Source organism: Microtus pennsylvanicus, chromosome X (assembly GCF_037038515.1).
Source record: "Microtus pennsylvanicus isolate mMicPen1 chromosome X, mMicPen1.hap1, whole genome shotgun sequence".
In the NCBI taxonomy this organism is placed as follows: Eukaryota; Metazoa; Chordata; class Mammalia; order Rodentia; family Cricetidae; genus Microtus; species Microtus pennsylvanicus.
The window spans coordinates 86,256,403-86,280,238 of NC_134601.1; the positions used below are offsets into that span (position 1 = coordinate 86,256,403).

At 43.0% G+C, this 23,836-nt stretch overlaps 1 protein-coding gene across 3 annotated transcripts in view; it reads right to left on the minus strand.

Moving 5' to 3' along the window:
* The window catches only part of Taf1 (TATA-box binding protein associated factor 1), a 73,484-nt gene extending 59,103 nt beyond the window's left edge, over positions 1 to 14,381 (minus strand). For 2 of the 3 annotated variants that reach the window (XM_075958924.1, XM_075958922.1), the window contains exons 1-8: positions 14,116 to 14,381; positions 13,361 to 13,475; positions 12,927 to 13,043; positions 5,420 to 5,539; positions 3,199 to 3,440; positions 2,029 to 2,250; positions 1,123 to 1,341; positions 204 to 411 (exon numbers count right to left, since the gene is read on the minus strand). In XM_075958924.1, the coding sequence (XP_075815039.1) occupies positions 204 to 411; positions 1,123 to 1,341; positions 2,029 to 2,250; positions 3,199 to 3,440; positions 5,420 to 5,539; positions 12,927 to 13,043; positions 13,361 to 13,475; positions 14,116 to 14,292 (1,420 nt within the window). In that variant the 5' untranslated portion in view covers positions 14,293 to 14,381. The remainder of the gene's footprint in view (positions 1 to 203; positions 412 to 1,122; positions 1,342 to 2,028; positions 2,251 to 3,198; positions 3,441 to 5,419; positions 5,540 to 12,926; positions 13,044 to 13,360; positions 13,476 to 14,115) is intronic. The other variant, XM_075958923.1, reaches the window with a different exon arrangement.
* Between the last annotated feature and the right edge of the window lie 9,455 nt (positions 14,382 to 23,836).

A 23,836-nucleotide genomic window follows, 5' to 3' on the forward strand; every position in this document is an offset into this window, starting at 1 on the left:
ATTTCTTTTTGACAGTTTTCATGGTTGAGAAAAATTATAAAATGATAAAGTGTCTTTATAAACAAACATGAGAAAAAAACAACCAGGGATTAGATTTAAAGCATTTCACTATCCCTCAACAGCCTATAAGATCATAACTAGGATTAGTTAAAATGACTGAGATGAAGAACTGTGTGCTAGACACTGCTGGCATAGAAGTGCACCTTGCTGAACATTGTAGGCCATAGCATTTCTAGTCATACTGGAAGGAAGCCAGCCTGCCAAACTTGCACGCTGAGGTTTTGTTCCTTTGTGTTTGACATCTTCCCCATCCCAGATGATATCATCTTCCCAATGCAGTTGTGTCACCATTAGGAAGTTTTCATCTGCCAGAAGATCAATGCTATTGCTTTCCTCAAGTTTCCTTAATTTCTGTACAAGTAGAAAAAATAAATCAGTCACTGGTCAAAGTTCCCAATCCAAATCTTAAATGATTCATGAGATATCACAAGAGGTGCTTTGCCAGACTTAGTGTCAGATAACTGCAATCCTAGCACTTGGGAGACAGAAAGGAGAATTCAAAGTTTGAGGTCAGTCTGGTATACATAATAAGACCCTGTCTCAAAAAACCAAGGATTGAGAATGTAGTTCAGTGGTGGAGTACCTGCTGGCATGTGCAAGACCCTGGGATCAATCACTAGCACAGAAAAAAGTGATGCTCTACTTATGCAAATTACCTGATAAGAAAAAAAAATCTGTCTCTTCTCCAATTTCTACTTTGGAACTGTACCCATTTCAAAACAGAATCCTTAGAATAAAGTTTAGTTACATAATGATATACCCTATTATGCAAATCACCTACTAAATAAAGATTTTACCCAAGGACTTCCAAGTTGAGAAGTTAATGAAAATTATGGAACTTGCCGGGTGATGGTGGCGCATGCCTTTAATCCCAGCACTCTTTGGAGGCAGAGGCAGGAGTATCTCTGTGAGTTCAAGGCCAGCCTGGTCTATAAGAGCTAATCCCAGGACAGGCTCTAAAACTACAGCAAAACACTGTCTAGAAAAACCAAATATATATATATATATATATATAAAACTCTAAGCACACTGATTCTTCTCTTATATACCAGAGTTGCTTACCGTCATCATTTTGCATTTTACTGTGGGTTCATGTTCAGTCTTCCTCATTTTGAAGCCATAGTCAAACCCACTGCCATCTTCAGAGACACCTAGCATATCGTACCACAGCCGAGCAGGTCCATAACGCCATTCTGCCAATCTTGGTTTGGTATCCATCACTTTATCTGTGTCTCCAGCTGACTGGGAAAACTTGGATTCTATAGGAGCCATCATTGTGATCTACAACAGAGTCAAAGATGTAGAGGTGGGGCTTTCCTATTCCAGATGACCCACAACTACAGAAAATTAACAATTATAAGGTGACTTAGAGGAACCACAAGAATGATTCCTGAATAGGAATTTTTACCTGGAATGAGACTATAAAAAAATAAAGGTATTTCATGGCAAACTCTGTCTACAAGTCATAGCTTTATATTTAACAAAGTATCATCATCTACCCTGCCCTGCCCCACCAAATATTTTTCTGTTACAATAGGAAAGGTGAGACCACTACATTTAACTCATAATTTTTTTTTTTTTTGATTTTTCAAGACAGTGTAGCCCTGTCCTGGAACTCACTCTGTAGACCAGGCTGGCCTCAAACTCAGAGATCCGCCTGCCTCTACCTCCCAAGCGCAACTCATAATTATTATTGATAATTAGCGAAGAACTCCCTTCTTTTGGTTTTTCGAGACAAGGTTTCTCTATGTAGTCCTGACTGGCCTGAAACTTGCCTTGTTGACCTGAACTCAGAGATCCACCTGCCTCTGCCTCTCAAGTGCTGGTATTAAAGGCATATGCCACCAAGCTTGACTAGTAATGCTTTATCAATTAATTATTAATTAATCAATTAATGCTAAAGTGTTAGTTCTAACTTTGACACAAGCTAGAGAGCTTTCTGCATGCCCCCATGTCTACTTTGCCTACTTCATCATCAGAGAGACAATGCTCTGGAGGTGGAGGTGGAGCATAGTCATAGCTCCACAGAGATTTCTGGTTGACTTCTAGTTCTACTGAGCAATCCTCCTCCTCCTGGATCTGCTCTTCCTGTATAAGCTCACGGTGCTTCTTTTTCCTCTTTCTCCGAGCACTTCTCCAAACAGATGGGACATTCTTCCCTGGTCCAAAAAGACGTAAAAAGCGTAACACCTAGAACACAGAATATACTATTATGCCAGAGATTTGGTGTCTGAAAACCTCAAGTGATCTATTCAATTGCAGGGGAGAAAACGAGGAGTCCTAAGTTCAGACCATAAAAGTATTGTCCCTCAGTAAGACAATTTCTTTTTTTTTCCCCTTCTTTTTCATGCAATACTGGGCTTTGAGCCCAAGGACTTACACTATCAATGAGCTACATTCCCAGTTCTTAGCTTTGTTTTATTTTTGTTTTCTGAGACACAGTCTCACTATGTAGTCTTGACCTGGAACTCTCTATGCAGAACAGGCTGGCCTCAAACTTGAGATCCACTTGCCCTGGCCTAGGTTTAAAGGCATGCACCACCATGTCTGGCTAATCCTTAGCTTTTTTTTTTTTTTTTTTAGAGACAGGGTTTCTCTGTAGCTTTGGAGTCTGTCCAGGAACTAGCTCTTGTAGACCAGGCTGGTCTCGAACTCACAGAGATCCACTTGCCTCTGCCTCCCAGGTGCTGGGATTAAAGGCGTGCGCCATCATCACCCAGCTTAGTCATGTATTTATGTATGTGCATGTGTACATGTGCAGGTAAACATGCCATAATACATGTGTGAAGTCAAAGAACAAGTCTCAAGAGTTGGTTCTCTTCAATTTACAGGATTTAAGAGAGTAAACCCAGATCCCCAGGCATGCATGCAAGTGCCTCTATCCAATGAGCCACCTCACTAGCCACTAATAGAATTATTTACTGTTTTTTTGAGACATTCCAGGCCACATTTCCTATGAATACATACAACTTCAAAATATGGTTTAATACAGTATAAAAAGTTCCTATACAAATAATTATCTATCATTGAATAAGTATGTCATTAAATCTCATGCACTATAAATTCAGTATTATAACAAAAGAACTTAGAATATGGAAGAAGTCAGTTTTCCTAATGGATAGTCTCCATACAAAGTACCTTTCCAGGCCTAAATTCTGGAAAAAGTTCTGTGACACTTGGCAACAACTTGGTGGCATCATGCTGCATAATCCCAGCCAATGGAAGAGTCAGCTTTCCATCCTTAGATTCTGCCTGTGTTGCTTCCTGAGGTCCCATCTCAGATTCTGAGTCAGAGGAACTACTGAAGTCCACTTTTTCTGAGGCCAAAGAGGAAGGGGCAATGATGGAGGGCAAGATGATGCCTTCTCCATCTTCAGACACTGCAACAAGGAAGAGAGACCCCTTTGGAATGTAACTGTGAACACATTTCCTCAAATTCAGCCAACAACCCCTTCTAAGCTAATATGCATGGCTCTGTGGCAGGGGATATAGTCCCAAGCACCCAGATTACTAGTATGCAGCCCCAAAAAACTCATCCAATTTATTATTTCCCACCATCCCCAACTCACCTTGGACCTGGTACCCTAGGGTTATGATGAGAGAAAACAAACACTATTACTACATTTACTACTTTCCATAAATGACCAAACTGTGCCCAATATTGTGATTAGTATCAAAATTATATTAATACTTCACATTAATCAGGCCCTGTTATGTTTATTTCAGTGATCTATAAGATGGAGAATTGTTAAGCTCACAGAGTAACAAAAAAATAAATTCCATACACAAAGTTAGATAACATTTACCTTGCAAACTAAAAGAAACCGTCAGAGCACCAACTGGAGGAATTTATATTAACATAGCCTCAAAATATAGAAGATTAGGGCCAGGCATGGTGGCATACACCTTAGATCCCAGCACTCAGGAAGCAGAGGCGAGCAAATCTCTGTGAATTCAAGGCTGACCTGTTTTACATGGAGTTATAGGCCAGTCAGAGATAAACAGTAAATCCGTGTTCCAAAAATCAAGGTGCTGTTTCTCTCGTTTTCTGACCTAAGATAGCATTATTACTGTTATAAGGGATAAGAATAGTGAGCTGACAACTCAAGAACTTATTAGTCTTTGAAATCTAAGTAATGCTACATTCCAGAAGACTGTGTGATTTGAGACAGGGTTCTGTTATATTGTCCTAGCTAGCCTCAAACTAGCAGTCATCCTACTCCCTTCAGAGTACTGGGAATATAGGTGTACACTACCATGCCCAGATTAAAAGTTTTTAAAACCATAATTTCCAAATACAAGCATATAAATTAGTTGCATCAGAAAGTCTTGGGAAGCTGGGTGATTGTGGCACATGCCTTTAATCTTAGCACTCAGGTGGCAGAGGTAGGCAGATCTCTGTGAGTTCGAGGCCAGCCTGGTCTACAGAGTGAGTTCCAGGACAGCCAGGGCTGTTACATAGAAAACATTTTGAAAAACATAAACAAAACAAACAAAAAAAGTCTTGGGGAACAAAAACTGTTGATAGCTCACACATGTCATCCCAGCAATAAGAAAGCAGAAACAGAAGGATTGCTACAGATTTGTTTTATTTATTTATTTTTTTTTCCGAGACAGGGTTTCTCTGTGGCTTTGGAGCCTGTCCTGGAACTAACTCTGTAGACCAGGCTGGTCTCGAACTCACATAGATCCGCCTGCCTCTGCCTCCCGAGTGCTGGGATTAAAGGCGTGCGCCACCATCGCCCGGCGGATTGCTACAGATTTGAAGGCCACCTGGCCTATCATACAGAGTTCCAGGGAGGGTCTTTATAGTAAGACCCTGTCTCAAAAAAAAATTCTTCGGAAACTCTTAACAAAAATTCCTGGGCTCAGCCAGGTGGTGGTGGCGCACGCCTTTAATCCCAGCACTCGGGAGGCAGAGGCAGGCGGATCTCTGTGAGTTCGAGGCCAGCCTGGTCTAGAAGAGCTAGTGCCAGGACAGGAACCAAAAAGCTACAGAGAAACCCTGTCTCAAAAAATCCAAAAAAAAAAAAAATTCTTGGGCTCTATCCCAGATCTTCTGAATCAAATACTCCAGAATAATCAAGTAGGTAAATGTGATTGGCAGCCTAATTTGAGAAGCACTGCATTAAATTATTATTTCTTGACTGTGTGTTACTGAACATTTAAAAGGAAAATTTCTACTCAATATCAGTATTTGACACTATATGACGTTTTTTCTAGAAGTGCCATTCTTTTCTAAAATATTTTTTTTCTTTTCTAAAATATTTTTTAAAAATACCCTTAAGCATGTCAAAAAAAGCCTGCTTTGATGAATAGAAACTCAGTCCTAAAAAGAAAATAAACAGTTTTTACTTACCACCAGTAATACCATCTTGGTCCTTCTCTTTCTTCAGTGGTCCTGGCGGTGGAGGTGGGGGAGGCATCAACTTACAATCAATATCTTCACAATCAGCATCATAGTCATCTTCATCATAATCTGATGAAATAAAAGTAATCTCAATATGAAAAGCTCTATACAATACCTTTGAGCGTCCTTCAAATCTCAAAAATGCAAAGCACCATAGAAATACTATGCATCATTTAAGAACACACAGAAAATCTTGTGTGTGTGTGTGTGTGTGTGCGCGCGCACGCGCGCGCGCGTGTGTAAGACTCCTTTAATCTCAGCACTTGGAAGGCAGAAATAGGTAGCTGAGTTTGAGGCCAGTCAGGCTATATAATCTATCTCAAATAGTCAACAAAATATAAAAATAATACATAGAATATGTAGCTTTCTGCCTTCAAAAAGATATGGTATAGTCAAATGGAGTATGAGCACGTTCAGGAATTGTGTGAATCCTTTTGATCCACTGCTCCTTTTCCTAATCATACTGGGTTTTGTTTCCACCTTCTTCAATCTCCTAATTGAATATTCTTTCCCAGTTTCTAAAATTAAAAAATAAAACAAAAAGCCGGGGGGGGGTGGCGCACGCCTTTAATCCCAGCACTCAGGAGGCAGAGGCAGGAGGATCTCTGTGAGTTCGAGGCCAGCCTGGTCTACAAGAGCTAGTTCCAGGACAGGAACCAAAAGCTACGGAGAAACCCTGTCTCGAAAAATCCAAAAAAAAAAGGGGGGGGTTTCCCTTAGAGTTCCCAAGCCTCTGATACACTTTTCCTGTATATATTTTGGCAGTAGTTCATTCTTTTCAGTGCTTGTAAACTATTGGTAGTACTCAATAGTTGGTCCTGAACATATTTTGGTTTTTCCAGTCAGGGTTTCTCTGTGTAGTCCTGGAATTTATTCCACGAAGGTTGGTAGCCTTGACCTCAGAGATCTGTCTGCCTCTGCTTCCCAAGTGCTGGGATTAGAGGTGTGCCACCACACCTGGTTAAAAATTTGTTATGTGCTTTATGAATATGGGCGATTTGTCTGCATGTACATCTGCACACCAGAAGAAATCATGGGACCCCATTATAGATGGTTATAAACTGCCATGTGGTTGCTGGGAACTGAACGCAGGACCTCTGGAAGAGCTAGTCCTCTTAACCTCTGAGTCGTCTCTCCAGCCCCATATTTTGTTTTCAATGTTTTGATACAAGGTCTCATACAACCTAAGTATTGGGATTATAGGTGTATACTACCTCAATGGCCCAAATATTCTTTGGTTCTACATATTTTCCTTTTCAACAGTCATCCTTATTAGCCAGTATGGTAGAACATGACTCTGATGCCAACACTTGGGAATGAAAGGCTTTATGATTAGGTTTCACAGCTTACATGACATTCTGCCTCAAGAGAGCAGCAACAACAACAACAACAAAAATCCAAGGGAGCTGGCAAGATAGCTCAGTGGGTAAAGGCACCTACCACAAATCCTAACAACCTGAGTTTGATTCCCCAGGGCCCACATGGTAAGGGAGAACTGATTCCTTCAAGCTGTCCTCTGACCTGTGTATTGGGACATATGCTTCCACACATAAAATAAATAAATGTAATTTAAAAAATAAACAAAAGTAGAGGTTGGACCAATGGCTCAACAGAAAAAAAGGAATTAATGTTCTATTTTTAAAAGATCTATTTATCATGTCTACAGTGTTCTGCCAGAAGAAGGATTCAGATCTCATTATAGATGACTGTGAGCCACTGTGTGGTTGCTCAGAATTGAACTCAGAACCTCTGGAAGGGTAGCCCATGCTCTTAACCTCTGAGCCATCTCTCCAGGCCCTACAATTACTGTTCTTGCAGAAGACCAAGGCAGCTCACAATCTTCCATAACTCTAGTTCCAGGGGATCTGATATGTTCTGACCTCCAAGGGAACCAGGCACACATGCAGGCATAACACCCACACCCACAAAAATAAAAACACATTTAAAAAATATAATAAAGACATGACTCTTTTAAGGGGGAACTCTTTTAAAGCGGGGGGGGGGGGGGGATTAGAGAGATGACTCAGTGGCTAAGAGCACTGGTTAATCTTTCCAGATAGCCTGAATTTGATTTCTAGCACCGACATGGTGGCTCACACCATCCGTAACTTCAGTTTCAGCACATCCAGTTGGCATCTACGGACAATGCATAAACACACACACAGACAAAACATTACTATACATAAAATTAAATAAATCTAAACAAAGAGCCTCCTAGTCAACAAGACAACCCATTAGAAAAAGAAGTTTTCTGCACAAGCTTGGCCACCTGAGTGAATTCAATCACTAGGACCCATGTAGAAATGGAAGGAAGGGGGCTGGAGAGATGGCTCAGCAGTTAAGAACATTGACTGTTCCTCCAGAGGACCCGGGTTCAATTCCCAGCATCCACATGGCAGCTAACAACTGTCTGGAACTCGAAAATCTCACACCCTCACACATACATGCAGACAAAACACCAAGGCAAATAATTAAAAAAAAAGAAATGGAAGGAAATAACCAATTACATGAAGTTGTTCTCTGACCTCTACACATGTGCTGTGATGCACACACAAAATAATAATCACCCTTATTAATCCTTGTGAGTTTTTTTTTGAGACCAGATCTCTCTATGGCTGTGCTGAAACTTTCTATGTAGACAAGGATAGTCTCAAATTCAGAAATCTACCTATCTCCTCTGCCTCCCACCCTACTAATTTAAATCCAAATATACATGTTTTGCCCTGATTTACTTTATTTCTTCAATTCTACCACATCTTGGCTGCCTAAAGGAAACTTTCCAGTCTAATTATCAACTCTTTTTTGTGTGTTTAGTATATGATCTCCCATAATGTGAACACAAACTTAAATCCCCAAAAAGCAATAGCCATTTTATTGACTACAGAAGAAAACTGGGGAATTACTACAAATGACAAATTCAAGTGTCAGATAATAAACGGAATATGGAGTTGGGATTTCAACCTTTAATATTCTGACCTGGAAATCTATTCTTTCCATTCTACCACGCTATTTAACTGTGGCCAGAAACCATCGCTCTCGCTCTCTCGCTCTCTCTCTCTCTCTCTCTCTCTCTCTCTCTCTCTCTCTCTCTCTCTCTCTGTGGTTTTTTGAGACACGGTTTCTCTATATAGCTTTGGTGCCTGGTGCCTGTCCTGGAACTTGCTCTGTAGTCCAGGCTCACCTCAAACTCCCAGAGATCGACCTGTCTCTGCCTCCCGAGTGCTGGGATTAAAGGCATGCATCACCACCGCCCAGCAGCTAGCAACTCTTTATGGCATCAAATCTCAAATAATGTATAAAAGAGCTACAAAATTTGTTTTATCCTTGGTTTTTGCTACTTAGCAGTATGCTTCTCATGTCTTAAAAAAAACTGTAGAGGCCTTAATAGCACATCCTTCAATCCCAGCACATGAGAGGCAGAGGCAAGTAGATCTCTATGAGTTCCAGGCCAGACAATTACACAGTGAGACCCTGTCTCAAAACAACAAATACCACTGGCTAATTTATTTCCCCATTTCTTTCTTACTTTTTTCCTTTTCTTTTCTTTCTTTTTGGAGATAAGGCTTCACTATCCTGGAACTCACTATGTAGATCAGGCTGGTGTTGAACTTAGAGATCTGCCTGCCTCTGCCTCCTGGGTGCAGGTCAGAGTGACTACAACTGGCTTTGCCATTACTTTCTTATTTCACATTTTCTCAAATCTCTAGAGAAGTCATGCCACTACACCCAATGTTTGAGCCACTATACCTTTAATTCCAGCAAGAAGGACACAGAAGCAAAACCAATACTTTATTATGTAGTCAACTATCGTAAGAGTTGCCTTGGTCATGGTGTCTCTTCGCATCAATAGAACAGTGACTAAGTCTCAAATATTACCCTGACTGACCTGAGACTTACAAGTCACCCACAGCAATATAGGAAGCTTGAGGCCAGCTTGTACTACATGAGACCCTATCTCAAAACAAAACTAAAGGGAGCTGGAGAGATGGCTCAGTGGTTAAGAGCATTTCCTGCTCTTCCAAAGGTTCTGAGTTCAATTCCCAGCAACCACATGGTGGCTCACAACCATCTGTAATTAGGTCTGGTGCCCTCTTCTGGCCTACAGACATACACACAGACAGAATATTGTATATATAATAAATAAATATTTTTAAAAAAAACTAAAAAATATTGCTGTGTGATCTCCACTAAACCTGTTCTTTTAAAAATCTGCTCAACTAGCAGGGTGTAGTGGCACACGTCTTTGACCCCAGCACTCTGGGAGGAAGAGGCAGGTGATCTCTATGAGTTAGAGACCAACCTGGTTTACAGAGAGTTCCAAGACAGCCAGGACTACACAGTAAGACCTTGTCTTAATCCCAGCCCTTTTCCAGTAGATGAAGGACAATCAGTTCAAGGTCATCCTTGGATCTAGAATTTAACCAGCCTAGGACACATGACATCCTATTTTTTTAAAAGAAACAAAACACTGGGCATGGTAGTGTACACATTTAATCCCAGCACTCAGGAGGCAGAGAAAGGCATAGCTATTTGAGATCGAGGACATCCTGATCTACGAAGTTAGTCTCTGGCCAGTCAGGGCTGTATTATGGGGACTATTTTAGTCCCTGTTCTATTGCTGTGAAAATATCATGACCAAAGCAACTTCTATAAAAGAAAGCATTGCTGGGCATGGTAACACACACCTTTAACCTCAACACTAGAGAGGGAGAGGTGGGTGAGTTTGAGGACAGTGTGGTCTACAGAGCTAGTTCCAGGACAGACAAGGCTACACATAGAAACCCTGTCTTTAAAAAAAACATACAATAGAGAAATAGTAAAATCTCTCCCAAGTCAAGCAACATAAAACATGCCTGTAATCCCAGAACTTGGGAGACAGAGGCAGGAATAACAGCAGTTTTGAACTACTTATAATAAGTATCTCAGCTACTTATTAATTTTAAGGCCTACATGAGACCCTGGCTAAAAATAAAAAAATAAAAGTAGAATGTGATGGTACAAGACTAATTCTAACAGATTCAAAACAATGCCCATCAAAATCCCAGCAAAATTCTTCAAAGACCTCAAAAGAACAGTACTCTTCATACTTCATGTGGAAAAGCAAAAAACCCAGGATAGACAAAACAATCCTGTACAATAAAAGAACTTTTAGAGGCATCACAATCCCTGACTTCAAACTCTACTACAGAGCTACAAGTACTGAAAACAGCCTGGTATGGGCATAAGAACAGACAGGAGGACCAATGGAACCAAATAGAAGACCCGGATATCAATCCATATATCTTCGAAAACCTGATCTTTGATAAAGAAGCAAAAAATATCAAATGGAAAAAAGAAAGCATATTTAACAAGTGGTGCTGCCATAACTGGATATCAACATGTAGAAGAATGAAAATAGACTCATATCTATCACCATGCACAAAACTCAAGTCCAAATGGATCAAAGACCTCAACATAAAGGCAGCCACACTGAACCTTATAGAAGAGAAAGTGGGAAATACACTTGAACACATTGGCACAGGGAACCACTTCCTAAATAGAACCCCAGCAGCACAGACACTAAGAGAAACAATAAATGGGACCTCCTGAAACTGAAAAGCTTCTGTAAAGCAAAGGACACAGTCAACAAGACAAAATGACAGCCTACAGAATGGGAAAAGATCTTCACTAGCCCCACATCAGACAGAAGTCTTATCTCCAAAATATACAAACAACTCAAGAAGTTGGACACCAGAAGATCACATAATCCAATAAAAAAAAATGGAGTACAGACCTAAACAGAAAACTCTCAACAGAGGAATCTAAAATGGCTGAAAGACACTTAAGGAAATGTTCAGCATCCTTAGTCATCAGAGAAATGCAAATCAAAACAACTCTCAGATTCCATCTTACACCTGTAAGAATGGCCAAGATCAAAAACACTGATGACAACTTATGCTGGAGAGGTTGTGGGCTAAAGGGAACACTTCTGCATTGCTGGTGGGAATGCAGGCTGGTACAGGCCCCTTTGGATGTCAGCGTAGAGATTTCTCAGAAAATTAGGAAACAACCTTCCTCAAGACCCAGTAATACCACTCTTGGGTATATATACAAAGGATGCTCAATCATGCCACAAGGACATGTGCTCAACTATGTTTATAGCAGCTTTGTCTATCATAGCCAGAACCTGAAAACAACCTAAATGCCCCTCAATCAAAGAATGGATAAGGAAAATGTGGTACATTTACACAATGGAGTACTACACAGCAGAAAAAAATAACGACAGCTTGAGTTTTGCAAGAAAATGGATGGAACTAGAAAACATAATTTTGAGTGAGGTAACCCAGACCCAGAAAGACAGTTATCACATGTACTCACTCATAGGTGGTTTTTAAACATAAAGCAAAGAAAACCAGCCTACAAACCACAATCCCAGAGAACTTAGACAACAATGCGAACACTAAGAGAGACTTACATAGATATAATCTACATGGGAAGTAGAAAAAGACAAGATCTCCAGAGTAAATTGGGAGCATGGGGACCTTGGGGGAGGGCTGAAGGAGGGAGGGGAGAGGGAGGGGAGCAGAGAAAAATGTAGAGCTCAATAAATATCAATAAAAAATGTATTTAAAAAAGATTAACTCTAGCACTCTGAAGGCAGAGGCCAAACAAACAAACCTGTTCCAATTCTGGGATTTTAATTCTAAAATATAGCTGAGGAAACCTTTAAATTATGAAGAAGAAAAAATGTAGTAGGGGAATGAGTTGCTCATTGACATGAGACTGTAAACTTAATCCTTCTTAATCTATAAACTCTTTAAGGGCAAAGACTGGGTTTGTTTTGGTCACTAACTTTGAAGACCATCTAATAGTATCTCAAACCTACTGGCACTTAAAAAGATCAAATGATGCCAGGCAGTGGTGGCACACACTTTTAATCCCAGCACTCAGGAGGCAGAGGCAGGCAGATCTCTATGAATTCGAGGCCAGTCTGGTCTAAAGAGCAAGTTCCAGGACTGGCTCCACAGCTAAGAAACCCTGTCTCTAAAAAAAAAAAGTAAAACAGCAACAAAAAAAGATCAAATATTACCCTTGTTATCAGCCAACAATTTGAGACTGAAGAGTATGAGAATAAAGGCCTGAGTTTGGTAAAAGAGAATACCTACTACTTGTACTGAATTGACAATGGGAATAGCAGACAAAACAAATGCACAGACAGTAAAGAACAATGACAAAGATCAAGCACAGACATCAGAGGCCCAAACAGATTTATCCAGGAAGCAAATTCACTACACTACTAATTCTACAACATTAAAGAATGCTGGGCATAGTGGGTAACACCTTTAATTCCAGCACAAAGGAAGCAGAAGCAGGTGGATCTCTATGCGTTCTAGACCATCCTGGTATACCTAGCAAGTTCCAGAGCAGGCAGGGCTATGCAGAGAGACCCTGTCACTTAAAAAAAAAAGAGACTCACCCGAGTGACAAAGAGGTTGCAAGCTCCCCATCGTCTGCTGATATCTTCGGCTTTCATCTTCTGCCACCTCATTGATGTCCGAGTAGTCCACAGCATCTTCTCTACTCTGAATCCAGCCTAAGGACAGAAAAGAGATAGCTCAAGAAAAAGCAAGGAAGCCGGGCGGTGGTGGCGCACGCCTGTAATCCCAGCACTTGGGAGGCAGAGACAGGCGGATCTCTGTGAGTTCGAGGCCAGCCTGGTCTACCAAGGGAGTTCCAGGATGGGCTCCAAAGCTACAGAAAAACCCTGTCTCGAAAAACCAAAAAAAAAAAAAAAAAGAAAAAGCAAGGAATTCTCACTTCCGTAGATAATAATTCCCACATAGATGTAAGTGGACAAAAGCTAGCCTCCTCCCCTGCCCTGCACGGTCCTCCTCACGGCCCACACTTCACCTTCATCGGTTACCAGGGTACCCTCAACTGCAGTCAGTTCTTCATTTGCCGTGAGTTCAGTGATGAGGCTGCCCAGACCCAAAGCCCCCAGGCCGGCAAGGTGTTTCTTACACTCCTGAAAAAGGGAGAGCATGCTTGTCGAAAGACAACTAAACCTGAAGGTCCGGCACAAAGGTGAATTTGCCTTGCTCATGACAGAGTCACAAATCCATCTGAAACATGACTTCACAATGTGCTCAAAGGGACATCACACGCAAGAAATGTCCAGGAAACTTAAACTGCACAGAGATCCGATCCAAACTCCACAGGTTCCATCCATAGCCTTGGCTCTGAAGCCACTCCCGATCAACGGAGGAAGCCAGGAAAACAGAGTTCCAAGACTTCTTCAATATCTCACACAGGAAAGGTTCAGATAACTGGTACTAGGTTCAACTATTATATACCCCACCAGGCAAGTAGGCAGGTGGGGTATATAATAGTTGAACCTAGTACAAACCAAACACCTCGGCGTCCGTGACAGGCACTTAGCCATTTTCCCCTTTTCTCCTCCTCTCTCCTCGGAGTTGAGCGCGCGCTCTCGGGAGCGCTTTCGCTCTCGCCTCTCTCTCCGCTACTCCTCAAACCCAAGAGAAGGGGATGCTCTGCGCCCCGAGAACGGGCTAAAACACCCTCTCTCACCGATTCCTAAACAGTCGCCCGCCACGCCTCCGGTTCTCCCCAGCCGCACCCCCCTCCGCCTCACGCCCACGCCTCACATCGTCCAAGACGCTTTCGCCCTCCAGCTGCCCGGCTCCATTGATGTTGCCGAAGAGGAACCCGGTTAAAGAAAATGGGCCTCCTCCGGAGGAATCTTCATCGCTGTCTGTGTCTGACATGGCAGCAGGCTGGCCGGCACCGGCTGTGGGCAGCAGCGAAGCCCAGCCTGGCCCCATGGGCCGGAAACAAGTACGTCAGTCGCGCGGCAGTGACTAGGCCGGCTCTCTGACCCTACCAGATTCTAGCGGATGTTGCGCAGAAAAAACCGGAAGGGCCGGACAGTCGCTCGAGACCGGAGGTTCAGGAAGACTACTGCACTAGCTGTTTTTGATTGGTCCACCCAGGAACAGAGGCTGGGAAAGTGGAAAGCGATTGGCCAAAGGGAACATTCGTTCCCGCCCATTTTCAGCGCGCGTTTTTGTTGCTAGGGTAAGAGAGGCAGATTTTCCTCCAATAAGAGAGGCGTTTTGAGGCGGCGCGACGTATGCTGGGAACAGCGGGTCAGGGACTTCTTCCGGTTTGTGCAGTTCTCCAAAGGAACGTTGTTAGACGGGGAAATCCCGTCCCGAAAAACAAAATAAGCGCGCGCCATTAATCCCAGCGCTCGGGAGGCATAGGCTGATCTATGTGAGTTCAAGGCCAGCCTGGTCTACGGAGCGCAGCAAAATTTAAAAAAAAAAGGAAAAAGGAAAACAAAAAAGTGAACCTTAGGAGACTCGATAGCTCTCCTCTCTGGGGCAGATACGATGAAGCTCTGACCCAGGATGGACGTAGGCTAGAATCTTCCCGGTAAACGCACCTCGGTGCTACTACACACAATAATAGAAATGGGCCAGGCAGTGTTTAAATGAAAAAAAAAAGTGAATCTTAGTAAAGCAAGCAACCGAAACTTCGAGATTCACAATCGTTAAAATTTTCATAGTTTTTAAAAAATTATTCTTCGCCGGGCGGTGGTGGCGCACGCCTTTAATCCCAGCACTCGGGAGGCAGAGGCAGGCGGATCTCTGTGAGTTCGAGACCAGCCTGGTCTACAAGAGCTAGTTCCAGGACAGGCTCCAAAACCACATAGAAACCCTGCCTCGAAAAACCAAAAAAAAAATAAAATAAAATAAAATAAATAAAAAATTATTCTTGCCGGGCGGTGGTGCCACACGCCTTTAATCCCAGCACTGGGTGGCAGAGGCTGGCGTATCTCTGTGAGTTAAAGGCCATCCTGGTCTACAAGAGCTAGTTTAGGCCAGGCTCTAAAACTTAAGAGAAACCCTGTCTCGAAAAAAAAATTCTTATTTTACGTGCATTGGTGTTTTGCTTGCATATATGTCTGTATGAAAGTGTTGGATCCCGGAGTTCCAGACAGGTGTAAGCTGCCATGTGTGTTCTGGGAACTGAACCTGGGTCCTCTGGAAGAGCAGTCAATGATCTTAACCGCTGACCCCATTATGTTTTTTTAGAGCACTTGTGGGCAAAACCCTAGGTTTGATATCCAGCACCAAAATAAGTGTTTGATAAAAGCCGTGAGAGAGAAGAGAAACAAAGAGGGAGAGAAAGAGAAAGTATACAGGACTGGGGGATACAGCTCAAGGCCGAGTACTTGCCAGCGTGCGCTGAGTTCTAGGACCTAGGTTCAATTTCCAGTACTTAAAAAACAAACAATTTTTCAGGGTGTAGGTAGCTCAAGTAGGCGTGTCTCTGGAGTCAAGACCAGCCTGGTGTACATAATAAGTTCCAGGCTACCAGTCCCTGTCTAAGAAAAATAAATGAGGAGAGCTGGAGAGAGAGCTCAGCAGTTAAGAGCACTGACTGCTCTTCCAGAGGACCCAGGTTCAATTCCCAGCATCCATATGGCAGCTCACAACTGTCTGTAACTCCAAGATCTGACACCTTAACACAAGCATACATGTAGACATAAATGCCTACATGTAGGCAAAACACCAATGCAAATAAAATAAAAATATTTTAAAAATTAAGCACTTTATATATTTGTTCTTTATTTCCAAAAATAGACATCTTTACCCAGCGAGATGCCTCAGTGGTAAAAGACACCTGCATCGACCCAACCTGAGTTCTGTCCTCTGTCCCCAGGACCCACCTACAGCACCTGCGGGACACACAAAAGTAAACATTTTTGCCGGGCGGTGGTGGCGCACGCCTTTAATCCCAGCACTCGGGAGGCAGAGGCAGGTGGATCTCTGTGAGTTCGAGGCCAGCCTGGTCTACAAGAGCTAGTGCCAGGACAGGCTCCAAAGCTACAGAGAAACCCTGTCTCGAAAAAACTAAAAAAAAAAAAACTAAAAAAAAAAGTAGACATTTTTTTTGTTTCAACTCACCATGGTGACAAATATCTGTAACCTTAGCCTCCAAAAATAACTCTGTTCTGTGTGTGTTTGTGTTAATTATACCATTCTCCTGATTTTAAAAATTAAGTTATTTAACAGCCAGTCAACATTTCAATTTCTAGAGTTGTTGGACTTGAAGCATCTCTGTTTCCGAACCTAGGATGCATTCAGGGTCCCTACCTTGCATTTTCCAAACCTAGTATGTATTCAGGGTTCCTACCTTGCATTTTTGTGCATGTTTCCTTGTTTTGTTATTGTTCTGCTTTTGTGTGTGTGTGTGGGGGGGTTCTAGACAGGGTAGACCAGGCTGACCTTGAACTCACAGAGATCCACCCGCCTCTGCTGGGATTAACGGTGTGTGCCACCACCGCCAGGCTATTATTCTGTTTGTTTTGAGACAGAGTCTCACTTAAACTTCCTAGGCCTGCCCTTGAATTTTCCATTCTCTTGCCTCAGCTTCCCAAGTAACTCAGTTTACTGGTCTACTGCCACCAAGTTCAGCCCTGCAATTAGCTCTTATCACCTCCCTTTACTCTAGACATGGGGAAGTTTTTTTTTTCTTTTTTAAAAAAGAATTTATTGCCTGGCGATGGTGGCGCACACCTTTAATCCCAGCACTAGAGAGGCAGAGGCAGGCAGATCTCTGTGAGTTTGAGGCCAGCCTGGTCTACAAGAGCTAGTTCCAGGACAGGCTCTAAAACTACAGTGAAACCCTGTCTCAAAAAACCAAAGAGAGAGAGAGAGAGACAGAGAGAGAGAGGCAGATAGAGGGGGAAGAGAGAGAGGAGAGAGAAGAGAGAGAGGAGAGAGAGAATTTATCTGTTTGGTTTGGAGAGAGGGGAGGGAGAGAGAGAGAGAGGGGAGAGAGAGAATTTATTTATCTGGTTTGGAGAGAGAGGAGAGCGAGAAGAGAGGAGAGAGAGAATTTATCTGTTTGGTTTGGAGACAGAGGAGAGAGGAGAGACAGAGAGGAGAGAGAGAATTTATTTATCTGTTTGTTTGGTTTGGATTTTTGAGGCAGGGTTTCTCTCTGTAACAGCCCTAGCTGTTATGGAACTTGCTCTGTAGACCAGGCTGGCCATACTCACAGAGATCTGCCTGCCTCTGCCTCCTGAGTGCTGGGATTTAAGATGTGTGCCACCATGACCCTACAAGATTTTTACGTTTGTTTTTTTTTTTTTTTGGTTTCTTGAGACAGGGTTTCTTTGTGTACCTTTGGAGATTTTTACTTTTAAATGATGTGTATGTGTCTATGTATGGGTGCATGTCCTGGAGTGCAGTTGTCCATGGAGGCCAGAGGTGTTGACCGCCCCTGGAGTTGGAGTTGGAGTTGGAGTTACAGGCCATTGTGAGCGGCCTGATGGGAGTACTGGGAACTGCATTGAGATCCTCTAGAGGAGCAGCAACCGCTCATTCTTTTTTTTTTAATTTATTTATTTATTAAAGATTTGTGTCTCTTCCCCGCAACTGCCTCCCATATCCCTCCCCCTCCCCCAATCAACTCCCCCTCTCTCATCAGCCCGAAGAGCAGACCGAGTTCCCTGCCCTGTGGGGAGTGCAAGGTCCTCCCCGCTCCATCCAGGTCTAGTAAGGTGAGCATCCAAACAGCCTAGGCTCCCACAAAGCCAGTATGTGCAGTAGGATCAAAACCCAGTGCTATGGTTCTTGACTTCTCAGCAGTCCTCATTGTCCGCTATGTTCAGCGAGTCCGGTTTTATCCCATGCTTTTTCAGACCCAGTCCAGCTGGCCTTCGTGAGTTCCCGAAAGAACATCCCCATTGTCTCAGTGTGTGGGTGCACCCCTCATGGCCCTGAGTTCTTTGCTCATGCTCTCAACCGCTCATTCTTAACCCCTGAATCAACTCTCCAGCCCTAGAGAAATTTTACTGAAAATGTTTGATGTTCTGAATATGCCTGGTGCTTCTTCAAATGGATCTGGGTTTCATATTTTATTGGCCATTAAGAAGGCACAGTATCGGAATGTCCCAGTATTGATAATACCAATTTGATCTATTATGTAGGGTGACTGCCAGGTGCCGTGTTGCAGTGATACATAATTGTCTGTAACTCCATTGCAGGCAGATCTTTGTGAGTTCGAGGCCAGCCTGGTCTACATAGCAAGTTCCAGGACAGCCAGGGCTACATGGTGAGACCCTATCTAAAAAAAATGGTAGGGAGGGGAGCAGAGAAAAATAATAGCTCAATTAAAAAAAGATGATAATAGATTGAAACTCATGCTGTGACTCTTCATAACTCTTATTTTTTAAAGATTTGCTTATTTTATATATATGAGTGTTTCATCTGCATGTATGTGTATGCACTATATGCATGCGTGCATGTGTGTGGTGACTTCAGAGGCCAGAGGAGGGCATTGGATCCCCTACATTGGAGTTACAGACAATTATGAGTTGTCATGTGTGTGCTAGAAACTGAACTTGGGCCCTCTCCAAGAGCAGAAGTGCTCTTAACCACTGAATGATCTCTCCAGCCCCTTTATTTTTATTTTTGTTTGTTTGTTTTTGTTTTATTTTTGTTTTGGTTTTGTTTTCCAAGATAGAGTTTCTCTGTGTAGCCTTGGCTGTTCTGGAATTTGCTCTATAGACCATGCTGCCAAACTCATAGTGATCCTCGTGCCTCTGACTCCTGAGTGCCAGGGTTATGGTTGTTTGCCACTGCCACCTAACTCCACTCCCTATTTTTATTTATTAATTATTATTATTATTTTGGTTTTTCAAGGCAGGGTTTCTCTGTGCAGCTTTGGATCCTGTCCTGGAACTAGCTCTGTAGACCAGGCTGGCCTCAAACTCACAGAGGTCCACCTGCCTCTGCCTCCCAAGTGCTGGGATTAAAGGCATGTGCCATCACCGCCCGGCTTATTATTTATTATTATTATTATTATTACTATTATTATTAATATTTGGTTTTTCAAGACAGGGTTTCTCTGTAGCTTTGGAGCCTGTCCTGGAACTAGCTCTTATAGCCCGGGCTGGCCTCGAACTCACAGAGATCCACCTCCCTCTGCCTCCCGAGTGCTGGGATTAAAGGCATGTGCCACCACCTCCTGGCTCCGGCTAATTATTTTTTAAATTATATATACACATACACATATGAGTATTTTGCCTGCATGTACATCCGTGAGCCATGTCTGGGGCTCTCAGAGGCCAGAAGATATCTGGAACTGAAGTTACTTACAGATGGTTGTGAATCACCATATGAATGCTGGGAATGTAACCTGGGTTTCCTAAAAGAGTAGCCAGTGTTCCCACTGAGCCATCTCTCCAGCCCCTTATTTATTTATGCAGTGCTATGGATAGAACACAGAGCCTATACATACTTAGGGAAGAACTTGCCACTGGGCTGCAACCCTTTTTGAAAATTTATGTTTGAGGCAGGGTTTCTCTAAATTGCCCGGGCTGGTCTGGCACTCAGGATCCTATCTCAGCTCCCCAGGTAGCTGGCTCCCGGTTTGGTTTGGTTTTGATTTGGATTTGGTTTTTGAGGTAGGGTCTCATATAACTCAGGCTAGTCACAAACTCTGTAGCAGAAGATGCTTGATCTTCTGATTCTCTGCGTAACAACCCTGGCTGTCCTCTGGTTGGACTCGAACTCAGAGATGCTTCTGCCTCCAGAGTGCTGGGATTAAAGGTGTGCACCACTACTGTTCTGCCATTTTAAATTTTGTTTGTTTGTTTTCAGACGAGTTTCTCTGTGGGACAGTCTTAACTATCCTGGAACTCACTCTGTAGACCAGACTGGCCTCAAACTCACAGAGATCCACCTGCCTCTACCTCCCAAGTGTTGGGATTAAAGGTGTGCATCACCACTGCCCGAGTATTTTAAAATTTTAAGATTGGATTTTCCTAGGTTTCCCAGGCAAGTCTTGAACTCATTTGTGTATGTATTCTAGGCTGGCTCCCCTGGAGCTGGAGTTATAGATGGATAGTATATGGAGTATAGTATGGATGCTAGTAACCAAACTCAGGTTCTCCGAAAGAAGAGCAAGTGCTCTTAACTACTGAGTTACCTCTCCAGCCTCTGGAATGATCTTTTTTTTTTTTTTTTTAACAAACCTTGTAGTAGTTATTCACTATACTATATTGCCTTTTGGGTGATTGTGCTGAAGGAAAAGCAGATTCATTGAGAGGTAGATGGGAGGCTTGTAGAATATGGAAAAGGACTTTGGGTATTATTAGTGTTACAAAATGCCCATCTGTTTTAGTTTGTTTGTTTATTTATTTGGTTTTTCAAGACAGGGTCTATTTTTGCTTGTTTGTTTGGGTGGTTGGTTTTTCAAGACAGGATTTTTATATGTAACCCTGGCTGTCCTGGTACTCTTCTGACCAGGCTGGCCTTGAACTCACAGAGATCTGCCTGTCTCTGCCTTTCCAGTGCTGGGATTAAATGTGTGTGCCACCATACCCAGCTTTTTTTTTTAGATAAGGTCTCTATTATTTAATTCTGGCTGTCCTAGAACTCTGCCTCTGTTGGTGCTGGGACCAAAGGCAAGTGCCACCACACACAGTGACAAACCTCCAGTGTTATAGCCTCTCTCGAAATAATCAAAAACACAGAGAACCTTGTGCAGAAATGCTCATATTGGTGTTTGTAATAAGACTGAAAACCCAAGGTGGCCATGGTGGCTTATACATGTAATCCCAGAGTTCGAGGAGCTAAAGCAGGAAGACTGCCAAGAGTTTTGTGTCCAACTTGAGCTGCAGAATGAGACCCTGTCTCCAAAAAATAGTGAAAACCTGAATGCCTATTATTTGAGAAATCAATAAGCAAAAATGAGAGATCTATACAGTGCAGTATTCAGCGGTGAGAAGAAATGAGCCAGGTGTGGTGGCACAGTCTTTAATCCTAGCATTGTGGAGACAGAGGCAGGACAGTGAGGCCACATCTCAAACAGGAAAAAGAGGAAAAAAGAAATGAAACTCTGATGTGTGATATAAAATGGATCAATTGCCGGGCGGTGGTGGCGCACGCCTGTAATCCCAGCACTTGGGAGGCAGAGACAGGTGGATCTCTGTGAGTTCGAGACCAGCCTGGTCTACAGAGCTAGTTCCAGGACAGGCTCCAAAGCCACAGAGAAACCCTGTCTCGAAAAAAAAAAAATAAAATGGATCAATTTTGTCAGGCGGCGGTGGCGCACACCTTTAATCCCAGCACTCGGGAGACAGAGGCAGGTAGATCTCTGTGAGTTCGAAGCCAGCCTGGTCTACAGAGCAAGTTCCAGGACAGGTTCCATAGCTACTGAGAAACCCTGTCTCAAAAAAGTATAAAGGATCATTTTTTAAAACATGTCAGATGAATGAAACAAAAAAGACCAAATATTAGGTTAGGAATATAGCTGGTTTGGTAGACTAACTAACTACCTTGCATGTCCAAGATCCTGGATTGGATTCCCAGCACCATGTAAACACCATGTAAAACAGGTGTGCTGGAACACGTAATCCTAGTGCCTGGGAAGTGGAAGCAAGAGGGTCAGGAGTTCAAGGCTGTCCTGGATTACATAGGGAGTTCAGAGTAAGCCTGAGCTGTATAAAGACCCTGTCTTAATGGCTCACCATTCAGGCACTTGGGAGCCTGAATCAAGAGGATCTTATGTTCAAGGTCAACATGGGTTCCACAGGAGAGAAAGATCTATAATAAAGACGGAAAGTACCCTGGTGCAGTGGTACAAGTCTGTAATCCCTAGCAGAGGCAGGGGGATCGGAAATTCAAGGTCATTTTGGCTATGTAGTGAATTTGAGGACAGCCTAAGTTACATGACACCCTGTCTCAAAAAACAAATGCACCAGGACTGCATTTTGATTTTTCACAACAGAATAAAAGTACAGTGGAAATGAGTAAATTTTTTAAAATCGTGTGTAGAAGTGTCCCTTGCCTGTGTGTCTGTGCACCACATTTCTGATGCCCACAAAGGCCAGAAGAGGGTGTTGGAATGTCTGGAGCTGGAGTTATAGGCATTTGTGAGCTGCCATGTGTTTGAGTGCAGGGAATTGAATCCAGGACTTCTAAAAGAGCAGCCAGTTCTCTTACCTGCTGAGACATCTCCCCACCCCGGTAAATTATAACAGTAGAACTAGGGCTTTGGTTTTGAGATGTTAAGAATTGAGCCCAGGACCCAATGCACACTAAGCATGTGTTCTACCCATGGGCTACACCTCCAATCCCAAAGCTTTAAAATTTGAAAACAAAGGAAATCATGGTTTTACTATATTCCTTTTTACTTCAATTAATGGTCACTTGCACTGCACATAATTCACCTGCCAGAGGAGATATGGGATCCCCTACTTTCGTTTTTCCAGCTCTCAACACATCCAGTGTGCTATCTGGCAGGATGGAATGTGTGCTCAGATGAGGAAAGCAAAACGTGAGAACAAGGACCCGTTGGGAGGTTGTACGGTCCATGCTACTACATGTACTACAGTCCTGTAGTGCCTGTACTATGGGACTACGCCTGTACTATGGGACTATGCCTGTACTATGGGACTACGCCTGTACTATGGGACTATGCCTGTACTATGGGACTACGCCTGTACTATGGGACTACGCCTGTACTATGGGACTATGCCTGTACTATGGGACTACGCCTGTAATATGGTACTATGCCTGTAGCGTACCACCTGCACCACAGGACTGTTTGCGAGCCTGGCAAGGGCCTGGAGATTGACACACACACAGACAGAGACATGGGTCATCCTTGAATTCCCCAAGAATGCTCACTTTATTATGCTCAGGGGCAGCTTATATAGGGCTCTGGCCACACCCCAGCTCTCCAGATCTTTCAGCTGCAAGCCCCATTAGAAACCACTCCCCTGCCATCAGGGTCTCAGCCACAGGCTGCTCAGAGCAGAGGAAAACAAGTTTTGCTCAAAGCAGCTGCAAGAATAACATGTTGTTTACAGGAAATTCAGGGTCTGGGGTCCAGAGCCCCCAACAAGAGGTGGCAAGCTGAGCAATTCAAGCTGAGCAAAGCCTAGAGCAGTGGTTCTCAACCTTCCTAATGCTGTGACTCTTTAATACCATGTTGTGGTGACCCTCCAACCATACAATTATTTTCATTGCTACCCCATAACTAATTTTGCTACTATTATGAATTGTAACTATTTTATATGCAGGATTTCTGATATGCAACCCCCACAGGAGTTGTAACCCACAGGTTGAGAACCACTGGCTTAGACTTCTGAGTAATCACAAGGGGGGCAGCCTGCATCTAGAACAACATACAGCAATTCCATAAACAGCAACTCTTGGAATAGTGAGAAATGCCCCTATAGCTTCACATATTTGAACACCTGGTCCCCAGTTGGTGGTGCTATTTGTGGGAAATTTGGAGATATTAGGAGGTGGAGCCTTAGCCGGATGGTGGTGGCGCACT